Source organism: Hyposmocoma kahamanoa, unplaced genomic scaffold (genome assembly GCF_003589595.1).
Source record: "Hyposmocoma kahamanoa isolate Upper Pololo Valley unplaced genomic scaffold, ASM358959v1 76, whole genome shotgun sequence".
In the NCBI taxonomy this organism is placed as follows: Eukaryota; Metazoa; Arthropoda; class Insecta; order Lepidoptera; family Cosmopterigidae; genus Hyposmocoma; species Hyposmocoma kahamanoa.
The window spans coordinates 8211700-8236409 of record NW_020653900.1 but is presented as its reverse complement, the minus strand read 5'-3'; the positions used below and the strand labels follow the sequence as shown (position 1 = coordinate 8236409).

Below are 24710 nucleotides of genomic sequence, written 5' to 3'. Positions count from 1 at the left end.
TGCCTGAAGGGGTTGGTAACTTGGTGCCCGGTCGACCTCGCCGCCCGCGCCGCCGCCGGCCTCCGCTCACCCCGTGCCACCGCCCTCTTTGTTTGCCGCCAAATCTGTTTTCGTCTGCCTCGCCAAAGTTGGCGAATTCTGAAAACTCGGGTGGGAGCTCGGAATTACTTTCTCGTTTCGCTGCCGAAACTTTCGCCGGCAATAATAATAATTCTGCTACGCTATGACGAAAGTTTAAATTATTAGTTTAATCGTACTGGCGTGCTTTAATTACTCGAGGGTGGTTGTCCTCTCCCACTTCTGTTCAGTTCAGCCCGTGATTAGCTAACTTGGTTACTTCGCTAGCCGGTCTTCGACAAGTTGGGCGTATTTGCTTTGTAAATTAATTTTGCCCATCAATTTTGGGACCTTTTGTCTGTTTGCTAATAGAGAATATCGATTTGGAGCGCTTCATCCCAGTTAGAATTACGACATTGGTACAATCATCTGCCTGATTAACTATCAATTGTGTTTTGATTGCCTCATTCGGTTATGAATAATCTACAAACTGTAAAATCTTGGCTGTGATTTCGTAATATATTGATAATGCGTACATAAATCTAAAGAACATGCATTTAAGAAGATTGTATGCACGTAAATCCGTTATTACTCCGTATTGAATTTGTACATATACAAGTATAAAGCAACATGTATTCGCGTAGTAACCGAGCTTATCACCAACCTTGGCTCGGAAACTCGGTCGCCGGCACTGAAAAACAATGCGTACCCTTACCTCATTCGCTGATGTTGACATAAATGTGTATAACAGCGAGCTTGGTTTATCACGGAGACTACGCTATTGTTTATTGGGGACCAAATACCATTTTTATGTTTGAGATTTGGACGAAAACATGTTGTTAGGACTTACGGTATTTTTAAACCCATATTGTACTGAAACGCGGACGACAATTCACATTATAGGGCTTTTTTATTTGTTTTTTTTTAAATACCAAGTGACGGGACGATCAAGTCGTGCGCATGGTGGTAAGCGACACGCCTATCCATGACAATTGCAGTGCCACTCAAACTTTAAATCGCAAAATTTTTAGGGGCACTGCCACTGCGCCCGTCACATACCCTCCCAAACCGGAACACAATAATGCTCACATTACTGCCGGGCGGCAGAAATAGGTAAGGTGACAAGGCCCAGGACGAACTCTTTCATAAGGAGCTATAATTGCTAATATGTAATGATATTTTTTCAGTAAAATTATTTAACATATCATACAAGATCTAAAAGATAAAAAAATAATCCTTAAACGTATTAAAATGCACTTCATGAATTTGTACACTACTACAAAAAAGTTTCAATTTTGAACAACTCATTTTCACTGGAATGCCTTGCAAGATTTTAATTTGTGTGCACCCAAACGGACAACCACAAAGGTTAATGTTTCCGCACGTATCAATGCAAACTTTAACACCTCAAAAAAGAAGGTAAAACCTGTTCTTAATCCTGCACTTTTGCACCTTGCCGTTTCCATTGTACTTTGAAATTTCCTTCAATTGTTCAAACCTGAAGGGGCGAAAATAGAAGGGGTTAATATAAGCGTAATGTGACTGAAAATGGGTTACGTTTTAGTTTGATGGATGTACTCGTACAAAAAAAAAACATAATGAGTAATTTCTCGTACATTCGCATTGAAATTAAAAATACAATCTGAGCTGGAGCAACGTTCGAACCTCTAACAGAGTTAAAAAGTTTGCAGTGCCGACTTCACTGCTGCAGTGGGTTTCTTGTTTAACACCGCCGGTGTCTTTCGACTTATAATTTTATTGATTGGTTTGAAACCAAAAGAACATTGACTTGACGTATATACTATGTCAAGTATATTATACATACTTGACATAGAAATATTGAATTTGAAAACTTCCGTATTTTTTAGTACAATAGTAAACAAGTTGATGATATGCTCGTACAAGATTTCTCGTCCAGTCCTAGAATAAAACATGATTGTGCATTATTAATTTCTTATTCAATAAAATATTTGATTGTACGTACATACGTACGTACGTCTTGACGAATTAAATGAATGTACAATAAGTATAACAATAAAAAATGGTTACCAATGGAAACTTATCCTATAGACTTTAGAACAATAGTATCTATCTAAGTCAATAATTATTACACAACTTATGTTATATAACCAATAAAAATATGCAATTAATTAATTATTTAAATTAACATTAAGAGGCACAACAATCCCAGGCCTTCTAAAAGGCAATCCTAACTAACCGAAAGAGATCGTCTGGTTGGTCTGTTAACCGGTGACATCAGAAAAAAAAATATTATAAGCATTCCAAATAATTTCTTTTATCTGCTTTTATTATTGTTTCTCTCTCTGTTATTGACCTTAAAGATAATAAAATTTAAAAAATAAAGTTACAAAACAATATATACGGAATGTATTATTAAAAATAACAACCACGCATTCCTCTTTATAAAGGATAATTATTTAAAAACACCTCATTACGTATAATTTTCTATTAACGCTAACCCTCAAGTTTTTGTACAAGTTATTTTTAGCAGAGCATCAAATATAATAACACGTTGTTCTTTGGCTCGTTATGTTGTTAAGCCGGTGATTCCTTGATTGTAACGTGGACTACAAAGGTAATGCGGTCGCTATTAAATAGCATTCTAAGAATACTTATTTGGACTATGAATGTTTTTTGAACACCGCTACATGCGTATTTAATGAGGTATTTTATTTATACAGGAAAACTTCTAAGGGAAAATTGACATATTCTAGTTTTTTAATTTATTTGCATCATGAGGAAAAAGGTGGATAGTATTACATTGCACCAATATATAGGAGTGTGTAAATACTTGTTAGATTTGGGTCAGTACTCTGGGCATTACGAAAACTATTCGTGTTCGCTTCCTCGTAGAGCTAACTAAGGAACGAACTTATACTTAATTTTGTTACTCTGTACATGTTGAAATTACTTCCAGGGGTCGCTCAGATCATAAAATCGTGATTGTCTGACACAATTTAGAAATTTGCTCGTTGATATTGTTTCAGGCCATTAGTGGCGTTATTAGACGGTCGGGACTGCACCGTTGAGATGCCGATCCTGAAGGACGTCGCCACAGTCGCCTTTTGCGACGCACAGTCAACATCCGAAATTCATGAGAAGGTTAGTTACTTATCATTCAGCTAGTTTTTCTTTAGCTGTTTTCGTTAAACTGATTAATAATAATAATGCACACATTCATAGCCCCAAAAAAATTAAATGTAAGCCGTACAAATATTTATTCCAGACCGGGAGTGGAACCCGAGACCTCTGTGGCAACCGTTCGGCCACGGAGGCAGTTTAACATTACTCATGATTTTTCTATTCTAATATTAATAATTTTCAAACTATAAGCTGGATTAGTAGCTTGTTAGAACTCATCATTAATAAAGTACAGGTCATACCTATAAATCGGACAACTCTATGGGCGCTTTCAAATTAAGACTCTTAAGGAAGCGCTACAGTGGCGCGCGTACGTTTTACTATACTAATTGTTACTGCTTGCAAAAAGTGACGGTTAAATGACGGTGGCTCAACAACTGCTCTTCCAGATATGATGCTCGCGCAGGTCATAGTGGCTTCCTCGTATACCCTAAGAGTTGGTAGGAAGCGTCACTATAAACAAAACTTAAGTAGAAATGTATGGGAGTGAGTTCGTTTAAAATTTAACAAGATTTTAAGTATATTTGTTTACTTACACTAATAATATGAATATTTTTCCGTTTTTGAATCTAAATTGTTTGTAATGTAATATTTCCAGGTGCTGAACGAAGCAGTGGGCGCTCTCATGTGGCACACTATCATACTCACGAAAGAGGACCTGGAGAAGTTCAAAGCGCTCAGGATCATAGTCCGTATTGGATCCGGCGTCGACAATATTGATGTCAAAGCCGCCGGGGAATTAGGTAAGCTTAAGTCCAACAAGTTACATTTTACAACCAGCCATGTTCTTGTCTCTTGGCAATACAAGCATTGATATGAAAAGTCAACGCTAGCGCCACTGTTTGCGTTGAGGGACCTTGTTTGAAGCCTTTAAGTTCACTGTGGACAAATACATACTGTAATTAATTGCGTACATCCGCAAAATTTAATGAATAATATGCATTTAGGACCGAGCTTCATTGTAGTATCTATTATAACATGGTTTGAGTTAAAACTTCTAGGACGTGGTCTGGCACACCAAGCTTGATCCCGTTTACAAGTATTGAACAGTTAATAGAAATTAAAATAGTCCCTCTTAATCTGTCAAGTATTTTTCTTTATTTTTCATTACAAGACGCAATGCATGCGTTCTAATTCATTCCAGTACGTTTTAATCAGCCCAAAGCTTAGTCAAATAATTCCAATTTATTATTATTTTTTATTGACAATTGTATAGTCTTCAAATAAAAAAATTATACATAATAATTTGCGTATGCATAAAATCCTTTTGACAGAATTACTGCATTCGCCATGTCTATGAGATGAGAAATCAGTAATAAATTCAATCGACGATATTTTAAAATTGTGTCTTTGGCTGATATCAACGTAAACAAACATCGTATTTTTAGGCCGCATTTCCACTAGAGACATGGGAGGTGGTGTGCGAGGCAAAAATCCACCAATGGCATTATTTCATTTTCCTAGCTTCACTTAGCACAGCTCTGGTGAAAAGGGCTATAGGAGCTAAGTTTTTTTAAATAATACTAAGTGACAACACGAACAACGCCCGTGCCTGGTGGTAAGCGACACGCCTGTCCCTTACCAGTTGCAATGCCACTCAGAGCTTTAAATAATAAAGATCCGAGCGGCACTGCCGCTGCGCCCGACACCCTGGGACATAAGCTGACAAGTTCCGTGTGCCTGTAATATCACCAGCACCCTTACCCTTCGAAACCAGAACGCAGTAATGCTCACATTACTGATTGGCGGCAGAAATAGGTACTTACAGGTACAGAAATAGGCGGTACTTCCCTGGGCGAACTCTTTCATAAGGAACTCTACTGCTACTAAAGTATTTCTACGTACAAAAAAGCGAGAGACGTGTGCGAGGAATATGTGCGAGGTGCGCGAGCGAGCTCACCGACGCCTCAGCTCACCTCACCACACCGCACGCCACCCGCGCTCAGCTGAAAAGTGTCCGCTACTCATCCTCCCACCGTTCAGTTACACACCGTTACACAACACCGCTACATATCCTCGTACCGCCCAGCTACCTAGCAAATCTCTGGTGGAACCGTAGCCTTATTTTTTCTCCATCTTGACGTTCTTCTTCTTATCGTATCGGTGGCATACACTATAATGATTGCCATCGTGGCAAAAGGATTTGCCTTGCCGCGTAACCTTACGCCGATTGACAAATCGGCCGATTGTTGCCCAGGATCCGCCAGACTTACAGAAAAGGAATGGAACGTCGTGCGGGGAGGCTCCTATCATGCAACGTACCACCTGAATCCTATGTACGATTACGACCAATCTTCCAATGAGTGTTTAAAATAACAACGCAGAACTAAATTTAACGAAGTTTAATAAACGAAGTTTTTCTCTGTTATTGTAATCGACAATTCGGCTGCCGAGTATGTCGAACACGTTTTTTTGGACAGTGGATGCCCGTGGAATAATTTATGTGATTTAATTTAATAAACCAGTTTACCAACGTGTGTATAATTTCAGGCATTGCAGTATGTAACGTGCCGGGTTACGGCGTGGAAGAGGTCGCGGACACGACGTTGTGTCTCATCCTCAATCTTTACCGGCGGACCTACTGGCTCGCCAACATGGTCCGGGAAGGGAAGAAATTCACAGGTACATTATTAACAGTGCTACTTGTGGTAATAAGTAATGTTTGCATGTATCTGAAGATAGAGACAAATGGTATTGAATTAACTCTCGAATGACACTGAGACGTCTCGTTTCATTCGTTCAATTCATCTTCGATCGTTTATTAATAATGTTTCACAGGTGTCCATGTTATATTTCAGTGATTAAAGATACATATTTAAAAAAAAAATTGTGACTACTAAGTCATCACTTGATGTTACAAATCAAAACCATGATAATCTCAGTACAGAGTACTATGTATGTAGACTTGGGCTGTAAGTACACGGTTTTATGTACTTTATCACATCAGCTATACATTAGGTAAGAAATGTGTAACTAGTGGCAATCGTACTGATTTTTTTTTTTTTTAATTTAATTCCATTCAACTACTTAGGTATATTACAATCACAATTTTACAACATTTAAAAACCATTAAGGTTCGAGTCAATGCTGTTATTAATCTACATCGAAAAAACATAAACGGTATTATAATAAAGTATATGAAAGTATATGTATACACATACCTATACTACTTAAACTACACCACTACAAAATTACACTACTGTACTATAGAAATAAAATATTCTTAATTAAAAACAAATAAGACCAGATTGTATAAGTTTGTACAATTAAATTACAATTGTTTATTTAAATAAAAAACCGACCTCAAAAAGTCCTGGAATTACATCTCATTGGCCAAGTTTTATTGAAATAAATAAATATGTTGCCAGAGAGTGCGCGAAACCGGATTTATACTCTACTTTGCCACCATTAGAGGTGGAATATTTTCTTCAAATTTAAATGGGACTACTACTTGTACCCTATTTCCAACAAAAAAAAAGAATAATCAAAATCGGTTCGCAAATAAGAGTTATAGCGTAATGTACATTAAAAAAACAGTGAAATTGAAAACCTCTTCATTTTTTGAAGTCGGATAAAAAGAATTGAGAAAATTAAATGTCGCACTCCTCATGGAAGAATGGCATAAGTGGAGTTACGTCAAACATGTTTATTGCTCATGTTTACAGAAAAATAGAACCCACATCCTCTCCAATTCTTGTAACTCTAGCTACAATATTAGTGGATAGAGTTACAAGAATTGGAGAGGATGTGGGTTATATTTGTCTGTACTTAATGGAGCAATAAACGTTTTTGACGTAACTCCACTTATGCCATTCCATACCACGGACACTCCATACAACAGTCGAAAATTATTTACCTACGACTACTATATACAGTAAGGCGCTATCTGCACACGCGCAAATGTGTGCGTGAATTGGCAGGGTTACCCATCACTTTCTCGCACTATTACGTTACGTAGTCAGAGCGGCAACATAGCGAAAATTGTAACGCGAATCTGTTATCTATGATTCTATTAATATAATCCTAATAATTATACATGTCTATTAGGTATTTAAATTTTTCATTAATTCGCTAGCTAGAGTAATATTGAAGATTTATTTCAAAAATATATTGAAAGCATTTAAATTGAAAATGTTATATTTCGGACATGTACTTAAAAGTAAGGCAACCAAGGTATTTGAAATTGCTTGTCCAAGTTTAGTTAATAATTAGATATATTCACTACCTACGTAATATTTATCGGCAATACGAATAGAAAATTCGCGAAATCACGGCGTCTCATTATATTGATATAATAAATCTGTATTTTTTATTCATACCCTTAAACGAACTGTCACAAGTGAGGCAAAAATCGAATTCATGTAGGTTAGTTTTAGTAGTAGGTTAATTTTCGGTTTTAGTGAATATTTATATAAAAATACAAGTTGAAACGCGTTACTTCCTTGTGGAATGTGATGTTAGTATCTATTTTATGTTTGTCTGACGTATTTTTACACTCATTTACCGCACATTTCGTCATTTTTAGCTAAAATTCTGCTGCTCATAAAGCTGTTCGCGGTGCAAGTTGACCTTGAGCACTGAAGGCCCGCCCGCTCGTGTAGGCCCTTTTGGCGCGCTTCAATTTGCCTCACTTAGCGTGTGCGGGCTAGGTTTCTACGCGTTATTATTCTAAGTTCATACCTATATATTCTCTGCAGTAAATAAATGAAGAAAACAATAACTGAATGAAGAAAACAATAACTGAATGAAGAAAACAATAACTGAATGAGTCTCACACATAAGTTTTTTTACTTCGTTTCATCTTTCGAAAAATGACGATAAGCAGCTGTACACCGCACAATTCTCCATTATAAATAGTAACGTAAAATGATGGTTTATATTAACGTACAAGTTTCGTAATGAATAAATGAAAACTATATTTTATTCAAATATCAAAGCCGTCTTCGCGCGAAAACGGCTCGCCGGCACCTTTGTTGTCGTTCAGTCAATGTCCGGCAATGTGCGGGACGTGGTGCGGTATCTAACTAGGGAGGGGCGGAGAGTGTCCGTTCTCTTATTCTTTATTCTCTGGTATTTTTGCAAGTAGAAAACATCTATACTGATAGTTTGTTCATGATTGTGATTTGTTGCGGCAGGGCCAGAGCAAGTACGCGAGGCCGCGGCGGGTTGTGCGCGGATCCGCGGCGATACCCTGGGAATCGTGGGGCTCGGCCGCATCGGGTCAGCGGTGGCGCTCAGGGCCAAGGCCTTCGGCTTCAACGTCATCTTCTACGACCCCTACCTGCCCGACGGCATCGAGAAGTCGCTAGGGCTCACGCGCGTTTATACGCTTCAGGTAATTCTTCCTTTTCTGCGATTATTGGCCATCTATTCTTGAGTGAAGTGTATATATATAATATATTATAAAATCACTCAATATATTATAAAACTTTATATATATATATATATATAATAAAATATATTCATTTAAAATATTATATATATATATATATACATAATACTATTATACTTTATTTCTCAATAAAGAATGGATTTCCAGCAAGACTCCGTGCTGGCCCATAAAGCTAAAAACGCCTCAACCTTGTTTTAAGAAAGTTAGCTGGCTTCATCGCGGTGGAAAAATGGCCACCCTCCAGGTTTGGTCTCAACCCACTTGACTATTCTCTGTGGATTGAATTCTAGCTCAAAGTCTGCCAAAAGTCCTTGAGCTAGAATCGGATTCTAAAGCGGACTCTGATCAAAGAAAGCGAACCGAATCCCACAGATTGGCCATTACATCTAAAAGCTTGTATTGGGGATATATATATATATCTCACTTGAATCACTAAAATGTCGCTTTGATAATTTTTTTTTTACTTTCACCTTACCGCTTTGTTGGCAAAAATGGAGCGGTATTCGGTATTCTGCTAACTGAAACACGCGAAATGTTAGTCTACAACGCGGGTTTCTTCTGCGTGAGTCGTGGATTTCGACGAAGTCGCTCTCTGATAATTTTGATGTAGACAAGGTTGTCCTTACAAACCTCGGGTGACCACTCCCTTACCTTTTTTCAGAAAATCAGTCTCCTTGTAATGTTTTATGGTGTGATATGCAAAGGTGCTGCTTACCCCAAAACATTTTATGTCACGGTAAATCTTTGGAAATCGGAAATGACATTAACGTTGCTTTGCTCCCACCATCACGTGAAAAATAATAGAAATGAAATTTAAAAACTTGCTAGTGGATCACAACATTCCAAATTCAAAATTGAAAAGAGAATCAATATTATTTTTTAAAATCGAAGTTTCTTTTAGATGCTTTCCATCTGGGAATATTTTAGGTTATATGGGAATATCCGGGAATGTCACATTACATTTAGAATTTATGGTTTTGCGTTTACAAATACTCAAATATTACGAAAAATGAATTTACACAGAAAAAATCTAATTTGAGAGTATATAAAAAGAGAGAAAACTTTGAAATATATCTGGATATACATTTCCAACCTCAAGATTTATATTTTCAAAGAGGAATTTTGAAACAGTTTCCAAATAGTGTAAGCTTTTTTGTATTTATGCATTGGTATAGAATTAATATCAGTGACTGTATTAAGTGAATCTTTGATACTTCCATTTAAGTTTGGAAATAAATGAAAGTAATAATATTATCAATAGTAAAATTATTATCATACGTTTATTTTCTTAAAACACGGTATAACAGGAGATGTAACAAGAGACAGTGTTAGATAGATAGATAGATAGATAAACACTTTATTCACTGATATAACACAAATACAGATTAAGCATAAAACAAAAAACAAAACACGATTGTCATAGCAGTGAAACGGCGCTGACTCAGCATATTATGCCAAAGTTTCTTAAGGCGCTGGTTTTCAGTCAGAACCAACGAGAGGGATTAAATTATTTGAAAGCAAAAATATAACGACTATGAGTAAAGTTATACATGGGGAATAGTAATATACATAGTAAAGTTATACATGGACAATAGTAATATACATAGTAAAATGTAAATAGTGCATCTAAAATAACCTGTTTGACATGTAAGTGCATGAGCAAATGTGAATATAATTACAGCTGTAGGAGTAATTTATGACTGTAAATAGGATTTAATGTTGTGTAATGTAATTATACACATAATAAGAATAGATCAAAGCAACAACACAGATTTTTGAAGTGACAGTAAGTGTTGCCGGTACAGTGCTTTGAACTTGGGGTTTGGATGTGTTAGTATAAACATATTTCGCATATATTAAATAGCATGCAAATGTCTGATTATACAATGTCAATTGACTACTATTGGCCGAACCCTTTGATTTGTGCAGAAAAATCGACACTTCTCCGTGTGAGAGTGAAGAGAGTGAAGTGAGACAAGTAGTCACAAGCGACTGCGAGTTGTGACAAGCCACGTCAAACGAGCTCTATACACGTTAGCGCTCGCCTTCACTCGGTCAGCTATGCGAGTGACACCGAACGATGGCAAGGCAAGACAAGGCAAATAGGTTGTCTATACGTTGGCATTGGCCTTCACCCGGCAACAGTGGACCAACATGGTCATTGTATTGCTAGCTTTATAAAATAAGAATTTTAGTAGTTAGTGATGTCAGTGGGAAAAAATCGGAAACTAGTGGATAATTTTGTTTTCAAGAACCGAGAATGCCTAGTAAATGAGTCTTGTTTAATCTAAATTAAATTTAAAATTATTTACCAATAAACCTAATGATAGAATTGCATTATCATGTAATCTAGTTACATTCCAAGTTATGTTAAAATTTGACTCTTCAAAATGAAGCGAATAAATGAAGATGGTCCTTGATTCAATGTTTATATTCGGCACTTTTTTGATTTGTAGGTAAACTGGAAATATTAAAAATAATAATAATAAAATGATAAAAACCTTGTGGTGAATTATTTAATAACAGAATATCGATAATATGTACACTTCCAAGAACAACACTATCTCAAAATAATCGTTAACAACAATCATCAAAATATACAAACAGGCAATCTGAAGAAACCAAAGCAAAATTTGGCAAGATTTATGAAAAAACTATTTAAATATGTCTAATTACACGAGATATTTGAAATTTTCTGTGATTTATGTACAGAAATATAACACGTGCCTGTATAATGTTACATTCGGTCGATTTTCGCTTTTTCTAATGCCACATCCCGTAATGCTGCAGCGACGAATTTTTATTAATACTGAATTGTTCTCACTGTCAATATTTTTGTCTATTTTATTACAATACCTGCGAATAATTCAATAAAACACTTGGAAAAACATTTGTTTTGACATTTGATGTACTTCCATTTGACAACCGTATACGTATCTCATGTACTGCAAAATGGACACAGTTGGTATTTAAGATGACGTTACGTATTTTCGATTCCCGTGTTTGACACTGACCAATGTAATGTTATCTCTTTCGGCTTAAGACGGCACGCGATAGTTAAACAAAGACAATAACATGTTTATGTTTTCAACGTCGAAATGCACCTTAAACATATAACGTCTGATTTATATATGTCAACACAACAGGTCCTTTAGTTTCCATAGTCTAAGCTTTAGCCCCATCGAAATAATGGATGATTCCGCCAACATCAAGTGAAGGAAAGCACACGTTTTTTACTCAGAATTTGACTGAATATTTATGTAAATTAATCGATGATACCGCCAGCGTCAAGTTAAGGAAGGCACGCGATCATTATTCAGAATTTGACCGGTGAATTTTTATGGTCTCTAAACTTATGAACACACGAAGTATAGTAAACTGGGTAATATATAATACAAATGGGGGTAAATGATGTTGCAGTCTGTAGTGATCAATGGATTGATTGATTTTGTTTAAGTATTTAGCGTTAGCACGCCCTCGCTTCTGCGCCGCTTTTCGTGGCCCCTCATTACTTTTAATATAATTAATTCCTCCCCACTCTGCTATTTTTCACTCATTCATGTAACTAATGTCAGTTTTTGTGCATATTCCAGGACCTCCTATTCCAGAGTGACTGTGTATCATTGCACTGCAGCCTAAACGAGCACAATCACCACCTCATCAACGAGTTCACTATCAAACAGATGCGCCCGGGTATGTCACGCTATGTTTATAATTGAATTATTGATATATTTTGATGAAAACAAATATTCATAATAAGTGAATTTCTTAAGACTTGTTAATAAGCTATTCTATTTATAGAAGATAAAAGATAAATTGAGTTCAATAAAAAGCTAAAACCTAATATTGTCCTAGTGTATTAGTTCTAAAGAAAAGATCTAAGAACTTCTGCAACTAAAACAAGCATAGGTGTTCATAATTTTGCAAAGTTATACAGAGTTTCCATAAGTCTCTTGTAGTTAAGTCCAATCCGGTCCAATACCTATGGGTGCGTCCCCGTTATGTCGTAACGACAGATAGTCGTACAGTTTAAAGCGTCCTGGCTTGTATATTTAAATGAAGTTGTTCACCCATAGAACAACACGATTTACTGTCGGCCACAACTTGTTTCACGTTACGACGACAGAAAGTCGTGACAATAGGAAGAGTTAGAACGACAGCCGACGATAAATAAAACGTCACGATAAAAAAGTAATGACAGATAATCGCAGCTTCAAACGATTCTGTCGTTCAAACGACAAGGCGGCTGCCGTGAACCAATAAATTGTCGTCACGATGTAGTGGGAACAGACACGACTGTTGTTCAACGATAAAATAAACGTCAACAACACAGTCACGATAGATAGTCGTGATATAGGAACAGGTTAGACGCGACAGTCATTCAACGATGAATAAAACGTTACGACATAATGGAACGCGCCCTATGGCGACATGATCCTATGATTTTAATTCCTAAGTTAGTAGTAGCATCACGTCTTGTTTATGGTGAAGCAAACGTGATGAAATCTGGATATCAAGAAGGTTCACAACCCTTGGAAAATGCATGAAATCCTTAACCTGCATTGGGCCTGCGTGACAGACTATGGCCCAATACTCTCTCTTAAGAGGGACCCGTGCCCTATAGCAGGGCGTATAATGGGTTGTTGATTGTCGTCACTTTGTTGTAATGCTTTGTTATATTGCATTAGGCGCGTTTCTGGTAAACACGGCGCGCGGAGGGCTAGTGGACGACGAGGGGCTCGCGGCGGCACTCAAGCAGGGCCGCATCCGCGCCGCCGCGCTCGACGTGCACGAAAACGAACCCTTCAACGTGTTCCAGGTACTAACTACGAATATACTGGGTGGAACAAAAAGGTATCAGCTAATTAATGATACTGACCGTTTTCTCACACCACGTAGAATTCCTCATCATACTTTTATTTGCTATTTAGCTGGCGGTCCCCTGTGACTTGATTTACGTAGTACACGACTAATTCAACAAATATTCATCCGAAGTTGTGCATATTGTTTACGACGCACCTTAACAACGTAAGGTTCTTTTAACTTAGACTTACTTTGCGGATTTGCAGGGCCCTTTAAAAGAGGCGCCGAACATCCTGTGCACTCCTCACGCGGCTTTCTACTCGGACGCGTCGGCGCAGGAGCTGCGCGAGATGGCCGCGTCGGAGATTCGTCGCGCCATCGTCGGTCGCATCCCTGACTGCCTGCGCAACTGCGTCAATAAGGTATGGCGAACCTTGTTTTTTTATATTTTTTTTATACCTGTTACTTTTTTACTGCTCTTGTAAGACGAGAAAAGTGAATAGATACAATGGATCTTTGTAATTTTGTTAATTACAAAGATTTTGAAGTGCTACCGTTATACCATCACAACGCTGATGAAATAGCACTTTGTGAGGACGATACTTTTGGCTGAATCGCTACTTTTGAGGAAATGAAACTATTTCTCCTGATTATCTAAGGCTTTATGATATAGTAGCTTATGAACTTAACACGGTTGCAGGACTACTTCCTTCCAAGCACAGCGCCAGTGCTGGCACCGCCGACGCAGCCCATGCCAAAGCTGGAGCCCCCGCCCAGCCCCTACATCGAAGGTACTAACAATCGTACGTTTCAACTTTTTATCTATTGCATGTTACGTGCTTATTAACATTTTCACCCTTCTAAAATTTTCCTGTTAAACAAACTTGTACCTCCCACCGGCCCCGTTTTCGTACTAATGTATGATACTCAGCTGGGGTCGCTAGACAGGAGAAGGGCCTTTGATATAAAGATTGCTTTTCGCGCGATACCGCTTATCAACGTGGTGTCCGTAATTAAAGTTACGTGTCAGGTATGAACGGCGGGTACTACGGCGGAGGTTCGGGCGCGCAGGCGGCGCACAGCACGACGGCGGTGCACGAGGCGCCCGCCATCCCGCCGCCGCAGCAGCCGCAACCGCCGCCTGCGCAGCCGCCCATCTCGTTGGTACGTGCCATTCAATCACTTTTATGAATACCTTAACTTTTATAAATAATAATGTTTGAACCATTACCATCAAATCTAATTTAAAATTAAAACTTTTGGTCCAGCCAATCAACACGTCGGACCCGGCTAATCACCAGCTGACTAAGCAGGAGAGTTCGGACGTCCACTAGGCCACACGCTACGTTGCAGTACCGTTCGCCAGACAAACAATAGTTTTATCGTTCCATCGCAAATATTGCTAAGTACCTACCTATGTAAGCAGACGAGTGATATACGTGATACGACACGTACGGCATGCATTGAGACGTCACTACTTATTTGCTGCAGTTAGGGATTTAACGCAACTAGCGTTTTAAAGATTGATTCAAATAACAAACAAAATATAGTTTATGTAATTGAATTATGGTGAAATAATCGCGGAATAGTTGAATATTGGGAACATTACGCAAAATTACAAGACCATGTAAGGTAGCTGTAAATAGCCTGATTTGTAATGTGTTTTTTTTTATACTAAGATGTTCAATCAAACGGGCTATGGCGGAGACTGGAGAAGCAGAAATACGAGGGTTTCAGAGTTGTTTGTATGGCGACTATCTTGGAAAATAGCAGAGGGACGCTTTATGCTTTTTCGATCTATGTATAAAGATTACTTAGAATTAGCTAGCAGATGTTACAGAGAAGGACGATAAATAATTATGTTTTAAAGTGCATTAAGTAAGAAACGTGCTAGTGGTTGTTAGTAAAATAAATATTTCCTTCAACGTTAACGAAACGTTGTTAATAATTTAGCGAAACAAATTGATTTTTACATAACCGTAACGTCTCAATGCAAACGTCTTGTGTGTATAAATGAGCGAATAGTTGATTCTGTGTTTGTATTCGGTAAGTTGGGACAGCTATATAAATATGCCTGCTATGTAAATGCGTGACGATGGCGGTGACACGGCCCTCGGGACTTGTATGGCGCGCGACCTTTACACGTATGAACAGATTACATTGTGTATTGAAGAGATTGATTAGAATATTATAAGGACGGTGTCCCTTAGTAAGTATTGCGAGAGATATGCCCCTTGTAGGCGCGTGCAAGAGACGTGCGGAATGCATACGTAGCGCACTGTGGGGCGATGACGGCGTGTCGAGGACCGTTTGTAGCTGAAGCGTGTGAGGCGAGGCCCGCTCGCAGCATTTGATCGCATTTGGCGCCCTCCCGGTCCCTCCCACATGCATTCGAACTGTTATTTTTTAAGTATCAAAGGACTGTAGACTTCTATCATCACACTTTATTAAAACGAGAAAAACAGATCTTCGTTTTTTCTTTTTTCTTTTGAAATGTACAAAATCATGCTTTCATTTGATTATTTTTTTTTCTAAATAGAGTTTAAGTGAGGAATTTGTACATGAACACCAAGTGAGCAATAGAAGGCTGCCTCGTGCAACCACCTGTTTGAAATCGTGAGAATTGGTATTTAAAATTAGTATTTACTTACAGTTTAGTTTAATGACAAAAACAATGTGTATATTTTATGAGAAAGTGAAAAGTTCTTAAATAAAACTATTGTTTTCGGATTAATTATTTTGGTGTTTTATTTATTGTCAATATCAACCCCATATCACGTGTTAACAGGGATAACAAAATAACTGTGGTTGTAGAATAAAAACAATGGTAACTTCGACTTAATACTTGAGATCATTAATTATAAATAAACGCTTTAAGTTGCAATAGTTTGATTTGCGTAATTTCAAGCACTATAATGCTTTAGCAAACACCTCCTTTTTGAACGACCGAGCGACGATATTATGTAAAATTGGCACATTAAAATTAAGCTATTGGGGTATATTATTAAATCTAGGTTACATTCGCCCACTTACCATAAAACTACTATAACACACTCTATTCTTTAAACCTACAAATTCCACCACAGTCGTATTTGTATCGAAAAGAAGATACTTCTGTGCGTTGGACATTGCACTGTAAAAAGATATATAAACCTTGTACTTGTTTCCCAGAGACCAAAATATAGTTTATGCCTCACTTAAGTTTGTAAATCAAACTTCTTTGGTTTAATAAAACAACCGTTACACCTATTCTAACTTCCATGGTGAGGATGTAGATCAACCTCACATATTTGTAGGAGGTTCAGCAAAATAAAAATGCAATAAATTCTCTTTCCTATCTCCGGTCTACCATGGCTCTGGCTCTCTTTAAAAAATATCCCCATTTTCACCCCAAGATGATCTTTCATGACGACCAACATTTACAGCATTTACAGTGAACGCTCTGCGTTTTCTCAGGTGTCTTAGGAGTGGGCACTTTCAATCGTCTCGCTTCGTCAGCATCAAGCGCCCGCTTCATATCGAAATACTTCGTTTTGAACGAGTGTAACTCGTTGTTTAGGCGTTCTAGCTCCAGCTTCAAGTCCGTTACTTGCCGTTCACGCATGTTTAATTCTAACGAAAAAAAAGTTTATTGTACAAAATGTTGTTACATAAGGTCCGGCGCCCATTGGTGTGCGGCATGGCAACGCGTCCTTCGGCATTACTAGGCGCAAGCGCACACTGCACTGGCAGTAATTATGCCGCGGTATCCTTAGGTATGCTGAAGCATACACCGTCGCGACATCATGCTCGCGCCTAACCTCCTCAGATCAATCGTAACGTTGCAATGTTACGATTGGCTGCTTTATTGTCGGTTGTATATTTAAAAATGGACTAAAATGGTAGTCTTGCTGAAGGAGAAGAGAACTTTATTCCAAGAAGAAGATTTTAGGTGAATAACCTTCGGAAACCTGTTGGAATCCCGAAAACTGCCGGCTCGGCATCCCTAAGCTTACCGCACCTTTTTTTTTTTTGTAGTTGCGACCATTATGATTGAATAATTGACTACAACGTCGTAAGATTAAGGTATATTGCTAATCGTTACCTAAACTTTTCATGCTGTGCCGTCTTGTCGTGGGCGCCGGCCCTAATTTTCCCAAACGTTTTTGTACGCCAGACATTACTAATGGACTAAATTTACAATTTGGACGAAAACTATTTCCTTATTTATTTATAGTTCACTTATTTTATATTTAGGTACATTTTAGGAAATTTCACTATAATTACTAATATGGTCATAGGTATACGGTTAGTATTCAAATATCATTGACGAATTTTATTGAAGATCATTCGTATAGACAATCTCATCAGAACATAGAATATGCAATTTTATTTAAAACAATTTTGGTGAAATTACAGGCACATGAGACTCGTCACCTTACATCTCAGGGTGCGGGCGCAGTAACAGTGCCCCTCAGATCTTTGCCATTTAAAGCTCAGAGTGGCACTGCAAGAGTTATGGACAGGTGTGTAGCTTACCGTCAGGCGCACGACTTGTTCGTCCCGTCGTCACTTGATATTATAAAAAAAATCAATGTAAATAAAATTGCAATTAAATTGTTCTAAAAATGACAATAAGAGCTTCGGGGCTGAAAGCGCCTCATATTCGCTGCTTTTCAAAAATGATGGCCCAAGCCAAAATTGACCCTTTTTTATTTATTCAGAATATGCTTTTTTATTTTATTGGGATTGAGATTCCAAGCTTTTCATTACCTACTTAAAATCACAGACATTATATTTGTGGTTAAAATAATCACATGACAACATATAGATGGTTTACGATTCGTCGTTTTTTTAAGCCATCTTCCCAATTAATTCGATGCTTTTGAAATAGTATACTATTCTAGAAAGCCATCGATATATTAGGTACTTATTTTCGTCATGCACCAATAAAAGGAGACGACATAATAAAATTCCCTTACCAGCTATTAGGCACTTCATTTTAGTAGTTCTCTGAGCTAAAGCACGTTGTGTTGAAGTCAATGTTTGCTGAAAACAAAAAAGTACAATAAGTATTAGGCGTTCAAGTATGAGATAGTTCTGACCACTTTCAAATGAAATAAAGTAAAGCGTAAATGCTACGATTATAATTTTTTTTTAATGAAATCCTTAAAAAAATGTCGTTATTCATCAGTCGCTGTTAAAATTCCTGAAATGTTTGAATATTAGTTCCGATATTGCAGTAATGCAGCGCAAACGACTCTATATATTAACGACGTGTACCGTGCACTGCGCGTTTGGTTTACCCGAATCCGCCGAACAAATTTTATATTAACTAATGAGCCTCATGGCCAGAGCAGGCTTACGGTAAATAATGAAGATTTGCGAGCTTTTATTCAAGCCGAACCAATGCAAACTATGCAAGGAGAGCTAGCAGCATGGTTTGATGGAATTGAGGTGGAGTGGAGTCATTTGCCTGTCATGTATATAACAAAAAAAAAAATTATACCTGCAATACTAAAGTCACAATTATTTTTCACCCTCAGACCGTGACGACTGTAAATTTATTATTGTTTTAAAAATAAAATGATGATGATAAAATGATGATGAAAAAATCAAAAATATTTAATGATCAAAAATGAAATGAACTAATTTTTTTCGGATAAGCAAATATGCCAGGTTTAGTTCCTAATATAAATGGAACTCTATTTTGGGGACAGCGGGACATAAAACATGAAACCGGCACTGTCCCGCTGAAAGCAGGACTTATGGTCACATTATGTAATACTGGCCCATTTGCGTTAAATAGGTAAAATAAAAACTACACTGCTATGTCTACAGGACAACGTCAGAACGCATATTGCCGAATAAACCAAGTTCAACTTGCAGAAATTGCAGATTAACGTTTTAACCACCCTCCATTCTTCAAAGGCCACGACCTCGATTCAGAACTCTTCGGTATTTTAACCGAATCGTTCGATTGGATATCGTTCTCGAATCGAATGGCGCTTTCCGACCTATTCAGAACGTTCCGAGTTAAACGTTCGATTCGGATATGATATCATTATCCAACAGCGTTTACATAGTTAGTTGGTGAAATAGATGTGAAAATCCTGATATATACATTTTTATGTAAATGCCTAAAATATAAGAATGCCTTAGTCTTGCATTAAAATAAATTAATGAAATTGAACAAAATCCAGACTTGATTTAAAATAATAAGAGATTTCCTTATTACATTCTTGCTTTGTAAGCTATAGGACGTTCGGTAACTTTCATTCGATTACTGTGTTCTGAATAACGTTTGTAGCCTTTGCCGGTCGAGAAGCTCGAGTAATCGTACGGGTGTGGTGTCATTTCGGTTCGGTTTCGACACGACAGTTTGACGTTCTATTCGGGTATCGTAAGGTTCTGAATCGACCCCCTGGACCCCGATTCAGAACTCTCCGATATCTTAACCGAATCGTTCAATTGGATATCGTTCTCGAATCGAACGGTTCTCTCCGAACTATTCAGAACTTTCGAGTTTAACGTTCGATTCGGATTCGGATACAATATCGTTATCCAACAACGCTTAAACGTGAGGCGCACTATAAGTTTCCGGAGTGAATAAGAAAAAAATACTTTAAATGGTCAGAAATGAATTTATTGCTTCTCAAAATATTCTCCGTTAACGTTAATGCACTTTTTCATACGAATGAACCAATTTTGAAAACATTTATGCCACTCCTCCGTGACAATCTCTGAAACATATTTTTCGTACACTTCAACAGCCTCTGCAGGTGATGAAAATCGTTGACCGCGTAACTGGTTCTCAATTTTTGGAAATAAATAAAAGTCACAAGGTGTCAGGTCGGGATTGTACGCGGGATGGCTCATAAGGTCAACGTTGTTCACCTTCAAAAATTCATTTGTCTGTCTGGCCGTGTGAGAACTGGCATTATCGTGGTCCAAGATGATACGGCGTTTACGGTTATTTTTACGGAGTTTGTCAATGACTTCTTGCAAACAAATGGTCGTGTACCAATCACTATTCACGGTACAACGATTCTCCAAAGCAACAGTAGCCACGTGTCCAGTTTTATTTAAAAAAGAAGCAATCATTCGCTTAAAGGCACTTTCCACGCGCGCCACTTTGGTTTGTTTCGGCTCACGACCCATATACGCTCGATTGCTGCCTTGCTTTGGGATTGTAACTATAAATCCATGTTTCATCACCTGTTTGTACTATGTCTCACACCAAATTTGGCGCCCCTTCGTTAAATCTGGTAAGCATGGCATTGCACCAAGTGATGCGATCCGTCTTTTGAGCCTCAGTCAAATTATGTGGGATCCACCGAGAGCATAGCTTTTTCACACCCAAATATTTGTGCAGTATTGATTGTATTTGACTCATACCTATGCCTAAAGGTGCCCGAATCTCATGGTATGTCACATGCCTGTCTATTTTGATCAAACGGCGCACAGCATCGATATTTTTGTTGTTCACAGCAGTGGACGGGCGACCATCACGAAATTCGTCATTGTGATTCACACGAGCGCGTTTGAATTCTGCAAACCAGCGATCAATAGTCATATTGCATGGTGCTTCATCGCCAAAAGCAGTTTGAAGCCCAGCGAAGCTCCGCTGAGCTGTGTTTAAATAAATTAAGAGCACTTAAAGTCGTAGAAAATCATGCTACGAAAATTTTTACGAGTTAAATCCACGGTGATGTAGACAACCAATTTCTAAAATGACGCCACACTGTAAAAGCAAGTGACAGTCAGATGAAACAAACTGTATTCTACAAGCATAGAGTTCCATTTTCAAATATTGTAATTACTTTTTAAATATTATTTACGTAAGTGGCCAGCTCCGGAAACTTATAGTGCGCCCTATGTAGAGTTAATCGGCGAGTATAGATTATAAGATAAATGAAATCCTATTATATACGTTTTTAAGACTTTAAAGACCTAAAATATAGGAATGCGTTAGGGTCGCATTAAAGTAATTTAATAAAATTGAACAAAATCCAGATTTTATTTAAATAATATAAGATTTCCATATTACATTCTTGCTTTGTAAACAATAGGACATTCGGTTAACTTTCATTCGATAACTGTGTTCTGAATAACGTTTGTATCCGTTGCCGGTCGAGTAAGTACGAGTAATTGTACGGGTGTGACGTCATTTCGGTTCAGTTTCGAATTCTACAGTTTGACGTTCTATTCGGGTATTGTGAATGAAAAGAAGTCGGTCGACAACTGAGTTATCGTAAAGTTCTGAATCGACCCCCTGATCCGATTAACATTCAATAAGGGGAACAATTTAATTCTGAAAACGTTCGAAAATGAGTACCAAGATTTTGATATACCTGTTTCCCACTATTGGTATATAACGACAACATCTAATATTATTTAATAATTTTGTTTGCTCGCCATGTTGTGAAATTAAAGATCTTTTTCTACAAAATACTAAAGACACCGAAACTAAAACTCAATTTTACACTAGCGCCACCTATACAGTGCCCAAAACGCTACTTCTGGTAGTAATGAGGACTAGTAATAAGGACTACTAATGGTTGACAAATTATTATCAATCCTATTTTTAAGTAACTTAATGTTTATAATGATTACTACCGGGCATGACTTTGTGAGGGTTTTACCATAATTATCCTTACGCTGCAGCACTACGTCTTTACTAAACATATTTGGTATAGTATACTTATACGGACGGACGAGGTACCAATACATATTCTTCCGTCCACTAACTAAAACGCGGCTAAATGAGAAATGGTCAAATATCCGTTTTAAATAGCAAAAGACAGAGCACAAACTTATCTTTTAAAAAAAACAGTTAAAATTAGTTAACGTGTGCGATTTATGGGAACTTACTCTAACCATGCATAGCTGAAACATCATTAAATAATTCCAATATTCTAAAACCGGGTTATGGGTTTTTATGATATTTAAAAAAATTATTTTGTCACTTAGCCGGGTTTTAGCTAGCAGTATTGATACGTGGAATCCTAAACTAAATGATCGCAAATGTGTCAGTTACCTGTATATCTGGGCTAGGTTGTAGAGCCAACATATCTTTAACGGCGCTGTATAAGTTCTTGGTCTCTTTCAGCTCTCGATCCTTGATCACTAGCATCTCGCTCTGCACCAGGACTTTTCTGGTAACAATAATATACAAATACACAATCAAATACTTCGAGATTAACTTTCACAAGTAAAAAAAATGATAATCATCATTTTGTAGAATAAATGATAATAATAATATTTGTTTATTTCGCAACAGAATACAAAAGGGTTATTATAACCTTGCTTCATAAGAAATTAAGAAAAAGTGTGCTTTGAGCAATTACTACACATTGCGTACCTTATTCCAGCGTGACCATGAGTTTTTGAAATTTGACTACCCAAACAAAAGTCGCTATTTAGTCGGTTCTAGTTGCAAAAAACTAGATATAGTCGGTCCGCCGTTTAAAAGTCATAAGGGTGTTTTACTGTCCATTGAATAAGCTTATTCCAGCTGCATCATTTCCCAATCTAGAGAACCACAACACCTAGCTTAGATCTGATTACACAAAAAATAGTCGTGATTTAGTCGGTCCTAGTCGTAAAAAACTAGATTTAGTCGTTATGCCCTTTGGAATATGCATATGAATATGAATAAGCTTATTCTGGCGGCATCATTTTTGAATTTCGAGAATCACATTCCCTATAGTTTAGATCTGATTGCACCCAGAAAAAGTCGTGAATTAGACGGTTCTAGACGCGAAATTTTAGAATGAGTCTATATTCATATATATGTTCGATTCAGGTATATTATCGTGTAATAGTTAAAATATTGCACAGTAAAAAAGTCGAACACTTAATTATAAAAATTGCCACGGAAATAAACACTAGACCGAGCCCTTTTCCAACAACAAAAGAATAATCGAAATCGGTCCACAAAATGTTGGAGTAATTGCGTAGCATACACACAAATAAATAAAGTCAAATTGGGAACCTCCTCCTTCTTTTAAAGTCAGTTAAAAAATAATGATAAATGTGGAAAAGTACCTAAGATTTTCAAATATTACAGCATAATCTGTTTATAAAGTCTTCCAACTTTGTCTATTGCTCAATGAATCAGAATACGTCAAGGCGATAATATCGGAAATACAATACTCGAATACACTTTATTGTTAATAAAAACGTGATAAAATTTGCCTTTCAATTACCTTTTGCTTCATTAAACACAAAAGGCATTTAAAATCTTTAATCACTGGTTATAGGAAGATTGAAATTAGATTTCCTAAAAAACCCAATTAAGTATAATTAAGAAATAAGTAATTGTGATTCGAGAATTAATTATTATGGGCATGAGAGGCTCGCTACTTTCTTGCAGGGGAGTCAGGGTCTAAATCAGTGTTTCCCAAACATTGTTCTGGTATGGCCCGGTAATTTTGATACAGCTTCTTCGTGACCCACTCAATACTTTTAAACCCAAGCGGGTTACATTAAGTAAAATAAAACACATTTGTTGCTAGTAAAAATGTTTTACTAATATTATTTCGGTATCGCCTATTTAGTGCGAAGTATGGAGCTGCTGCTTATTTTTTAGTAAAGAATCCAAGTTCGCGGAAAATGACGAAAGTTTTATCGTGAGATCTGGTTGCACTTCAACAAGGCGGAAATGCTACGACCCGGTATTTTATTTTGATGGCCTAGTACCGGGTCGCGACCCATCAAATGGGAAACGCGGAAACGCTGGTCTAAAGTAACGACGCACAAAACAATTAGCAATTTGAACATTTATAGTCACCATAGTATTGATAGTACGCCATCGCACTAAGGAAAATGATAGAACAACGGCATATCAAAAATCGCTTTTACTTAAGTCGTTATTGACGCACTTTAATTTTTTTTTAAATTGTATTAGAGTGGTACTTTAATATAATGTAGTAATTTTGCGTGAATTGCATTTGGAATACATATTTTTTTAATGTGAGAAATTGTAATTCGTAAGAATGTGTATTTCAGGTCTGTTCGCTTCAATACTTTAAATTTCATTTCTTTCAAAAACTTGTGCGAATATATATAAAGTGTTATGCATTTCTAAAAAGCCCATAGTAATATAGATTTTAAAGCAATTATAATGTTGTGGATTGTTTGATTATTTTTCTATAAAAAAAATACAAAAAGTGAGGGAAAGAAAGGTACGTATTTGAAATTCATCGAGACTTTTGACAGTTACCGATGTCTCCCGGTGCTTTACATTTGGTGTTGTTTTATAGCTCAGATATTCATAAATAAGATAAAAATCAGCTGCGGATACGTGCGGTTT

General features: G+C 37.2%; 2 protein-coding genes across 8 annotated transcripts in view; one reads left to right on the top strand and one right to left on the bottom strand.

Annotated features, from left to right (window-relative positions):
* Positions 1–15147, top strand: part of LOC113232538 (C-terminal-binding protein) — an 88671-nt gene extending 73524 nt beyond the window's left edge. For 5 of the 7 annotated variants that reach the window (XM_026467298.1, XM_026467297.1, XM_026467299.1 and 2 more), the window contains 10 exons: positions 3066–3180; positions 3818–3962; positions 5710–5841; positions 8355–8554; positions 12205–12304; positions 13300–13430; positions 13681–13836; positions 14115–14217; positions 14445–14578; positions 14677–15147. In XM_026467298.1, the coding sequence (XP_026323083.1) occupies positions 3066–3180; positions 3818–3962; positions 5710–5841; positions 8355–8554; positions 12205–12304; positions 13300–13430; positions 13681–13836; positions 14115–14217; positions 14445–14578; positions 14677–14748 (1288 nt within the window). In that variant the 3' untranslated portion in view covers positions 14749–15147. The remainder of the gene's footprint in view (positions 1–3065; positions 3181–3817; positions 3963–5709; positions 5842–8354; positions 8555–12204; positions 12305–13299; positions 13431–13680; positions 13837–14114; positions 14218–14444; positions 14579–14676) is intronic. The other 2 variants (XM_026467303.1, XM_026467302.1) reach the window with 2 other exon arrangements.
* Positions 15148–16120: 973 nt separating this feature from the next.
* Positions 16121–22548, bottom strand: LOC113232540. The gene is made up of 3 exons (XM_026467304.1): positions 22434–22548; positions 18376–18442; positions 16121–17026 (listed from the first exon to the last, which is right to left on the bottom strand). The coding sequence occupies exons 1-3, from the start codon at positions 22527–22529 to the stop codon at positions 16818–16820; spliced, it is 372 nt and encodes a 123-aa protein (XP_026323089.1). The 5' UTR covers positions 22530–22548; the 3' UTR covers positions 16121–16817.
* Between the last annotated feature and the right edge of the window lie 2162 nt (positions 22549–24710).